Source organism: Cucurbita pepo, chromosome 7 (assembly GCF_057944985.1).
Source record: "Cucurbita pepo subsp. pepo isolate OVF chromosome 7, ASM5794498v1, whole genome shotgun sequence".
Taxonomy (NCBI): domain Eukaryota; kingdom Viridiplantae; phylum Streptophyta; class Magnoliopsida; order Cucurbitales; family Cucurbitaceae; genus Cucurbita; species Cucurbita pepo.
This window is the reverse complement of record NC_141804.1, coordinates 10,055,442-10,058,772: the sequence shown is the minus strand read 5'-3', so window position 1 is coordinate 10,058,772 and position 3,331 is coordinate 10,055,442. Positions and strand designations below refer to the sequence as shown.

Below are 3,331 nucleotides of genomic sequence, written 5' to 3'. Positions count from 1 at the left end.
GTGCCAGTAAGGACGCTGGGCCCCGAAGGGGTGGAATGTGTGAGTCCGACAATCGACATCTACTAAATAATTTGTAAAAGAAAAAAAATTGAATATTTTAGAGAAATTTAAAGCTAAAAATTAAGGGGGTAAATTTGAAATTTTCAAAAGATGGAGGACCATATTGAAAATTGAGCAAAAGAAAAGGACCATCTTATATGCATAACAAACCCACAGTCAAAAGCGGCACGTTTCACATATAATCACTCGATTACAGCTTTCGTCGTACGTCCACTTCGTTTTTTCTCCCATTTTCTTCCTCTTTCGCGCATAAAATCCCAACTCCGCCAATCGCGAACTTCCTATGGATGTTGATCGATTTCCCTCCACTTTCGCCGCCGACTCTGTTCGCCGGAATCCTCTTCGCCGTCCTGTTTCCCGGCGATTCCTCCGGATTCCGCCTCTGTAAGCCGCCTCACTCTTCGACCATTTTCGTGGAGTCCGTTTGTTTCTGAGGTTGATTTTCGCGGATTTTTCATCCGTTTCAGTTTTTTTGAGTTCTATGAACTCTGAGATTTGATTTTCTTGTCTTGAACCTTAATTTTTTCTCCCCTGTTTTTTGGGGGGTTTTTTTTTTTTCCTGTCTCTTGTTTTGTGTGACTGTTCTAGTGGATTAAGTAATTTGAATCTCTGATTGAAGGTGTTTTTCCTTTTGAAAGTGTCATCGTAATATGAAAGATTCAAGGTCTGTTCTAGGGAGTTGAAAATTGTTCAAAAGATTAACGACAGCAAAATTTTCTCACAGTGAAAAACAGATTGAGAAGTTTTTCAAAACAGATTGAGAAGTTTTTCTGTTTGGGAGCTGAGAAAATTTCAAAAGAACAGGAAAATTTTCTCGCAGTGAAAGAAAAAACAGGATTTCTTGTGACTAGCAAGTGGATTGATTTTTTTATAGATCCAAAAGCAAGTGGGGGATACTAAATTTGTTTGGCCTTTGATCATTCTTGTCTTTTTTGCTTGAATTGAACTATTCTCAGCACCTCTACTGTGAATTTTGTACAATATTCTTATAGGTTTTAGCTGTTTATTATGAATTCTTGTGATAATGGCTTACAAATTCACTGAAACATGTCATTTCCTGTTCTAAAAAGCATAAGATTCTTAGCTTTCTGAGTCAGATCCTGTCCTTTGTCCATGGTATTGGATTTAGCTGATTTTAAGCTGTTTGATGTTCAGAAACTGATTCTTTAAAAGCAAGAATCAAAGTTTTGGATCAGTGGGGTTGTGAGAATTTGAGTTGCAAGGCTAATGGGGCATTTCTCCACCATGTTCAATGGTTTAGCAAGGTCATTTTCTTTCAAAAAAGGTAGAAATTCCGGGAATTTAGGCAACGAGGGAGGTCGAGAAGCTGCGAAAGCCATGGTAAAGGAAGCGAAAAAGAAAGACTCGATATTATGCACCTCTGGCTTCCTCAATGCAGATGGCTCGGAGAGTTTTGCTTCGGTGTTCTCGAAACGAGGCAACAAAGGAGTAAACCAAGATTGCTGCATCGTATGGGAGGTAAGCGAATAGATCGAAAAAACCGAAGTTCGGGAGTTTTTTTGTTGTTGTTTTGCAATATTAGAACTGCCTGTTATGTGTTTTTAGGAATTTGGATGCCAAGACGACATGTTATTTTGTGGAGTTTTCGATGGGCACGGACCGTGGGGTCATTTTGTCGCGAAAACCGTAAGAGAATCGATGCCACCATCGTTGCTGCACCATTGGCAACAAGGACTTGCTCAAGCTTTTCTTGAACCAGAATTGGAGTCGGAAAAGAAGCATCAACGATTCGAGTTATGGAAGCATTCGTTTTTAAGAACTTGTGCTGCTATCGATCACGAGCTCGAGCAGCATCGAAAAATCGATACGGTTTACAGTGGAACAACTGCCCTGTCCATAGTTAAACAGGTAAAAATGGATTTTGGTTTCATGTTTCTTAAGTAGGAAGAATATCATAATCAACATAGATCTTCTTTGCTATTCATTTCTAGGGTGAACTAGTCATGTTGGCCAACGTTGGCGACTCTCGAGCGGTTTTGGCTACTACTTCAGATGATGGAAGTGTAGTACCGGTTCAGCTCACCGTCGATTTCAAACCGAACCTACCTCGTTAGTGTCTCTCTTCTTCTATCTGGAAAATGAATGAGTAGTTCAAGTTTTTTAACATATTGATATTTATCATCTTTAGAGGAGGCCGAGCGGATTCGACAGTGCAACGGGCGGGTGTTTTGTTTAAGTGATGAGCCCGGAGTTCATCGAGTCTGGCTTCCCGACGAGGAATCACCTGGATTGGCGATGTCGAGAGCGTTTGGTGATTATTGTATTAAAGAATTTGGGCTCATTTCAGTGCCAGAAGTGACATGTAGAAGCATAACTAGAAGAGACCAATTCATTATATTGGCAACTGATGGGGTAAGAACCATTTGCTTTGCAGCCAATTCTCGTGATTCTTAAACGACGTCCCGAAAACGTCGAAAACGAGGATCGAGAGTTGTATGACTGAAACGTCTTCTTTTTGTTCGTTTCGTTAGGTATGGGATGTTGTCTCCAACCAAGAAGCAGTCGAGATTGTATCGTCGACACTGGATCGAGCAAAATCATCAAAACGTTTGGTCGAGTGTGCGGTTCGGGCATGGAAACGGAAGAGACGGGGCATTGCGATGGATGATATATCAGCTATCTGCCTCTTCTTCCACTCCTCATCAGATCAAGATCACCTTGTATCCTAGGAGGAAATGGCAAGTAAGCAAAAACATATTTATTGCTCTCCTCCTTATTCTAGTTGTAATATCTTAAACTTTAACATTTCAATAGCATTTCTTTAGTTTCTTTAGAAGAATGTTGGTTGGAGAGGGAACGAAACATTTCTTATAGGGGTGTGGAAACTTTTCCATAGTAGACGTGTTTTAAAATTGTGAGGCTGACAACGATACGTAACGGGCCAAAGTGAACAATATCTACTAGCGGCGGATTTGGCTGTTACAAATGGTATCAAAGCCAGATACCGGGTGGTGTCCCAACGAGGACGTTGGCCCTCAAGGTGGAGAGGGACACCAAACATTCCTTATAAAGGTGTGAAAATCATGAGACTAACGACGATACGTAACAAGCCAAAACAAACAATATCTATTAGCAGTTGGCTTGAGCGGTTACAAATTATTGTGGAATCCCACATTGGTTGGAAACCAAACATTCCTCATAAGGGTGTGAAAATCGTGAGGTTAACGACGATACGTAACGAACCAAAAGGGACAATATATATTAACAGGAAACGAAACATTCCTTATAAGGGTACTGAAACCTCTCCCTA

General features: G+C 40.6%; 1 protein-coding gene across 2 annotated transcripts; it reads left to right on the top strand.

The window, feature by feature from the left end:
• Positions 1-221: 221 nt before the first annotated feature.
• LOC111799276 (putative protein phosphatase 2C 34) lies at positions 222-2,860 on the top strand. Of its 2 annotated transcripts, none has more exons than XM_023682753.2 (6): positions 222-444; positions 1,216-1,539; positions 1,627-1,929; positions 2,013-2,130; positions 2,210-2,433; positions 2,553-2,860. In XM_023682753.2, exons 2-6 carry the CDS (start codon positions 1,288-1,290, stop codon positions 2,748-2,750), a joined length of 1,095 nt encoding a protein of 364 aa, XP_023538521.2. In that variant the 5' UTR covers positions 222-444; positions 1,216-1,287; the 3' UTR covers positions 2,751-2,860. The 2 variants fall into 2 exon arrangements, with proteins under 2 accessions (XP_023538521.2, XP_023538522.2); XM_023682754.2 differs by having other exon boundaries at positions 222-495.
• Positions 2,861-3,331: the final 471 nt, after the last annotated feature.

Coding starts and splice junctions, on each gene's coding strand:
- LOC111799276 (XM_023682753.2), top strand. CDS start 1,288: ATGGGGCATTTCTCCACCATGTTCAATGGTTTAGCAAGGTCATTTTCT. Junction 1,540..1,626: donor ATTGCTGCATCGTATGGGAG/GTAAGCGAATAG, acceptor ATGTGTTTTTAG/GAATTTGGATGCCAAGACGA. Junction 2,131..2,209: donor TTTCAAACCGAACCTACCTC/GTTAGTGTCTCT, acceptor TATCATCTTTAG/AGGAGGCCGAGCGGATTCGA.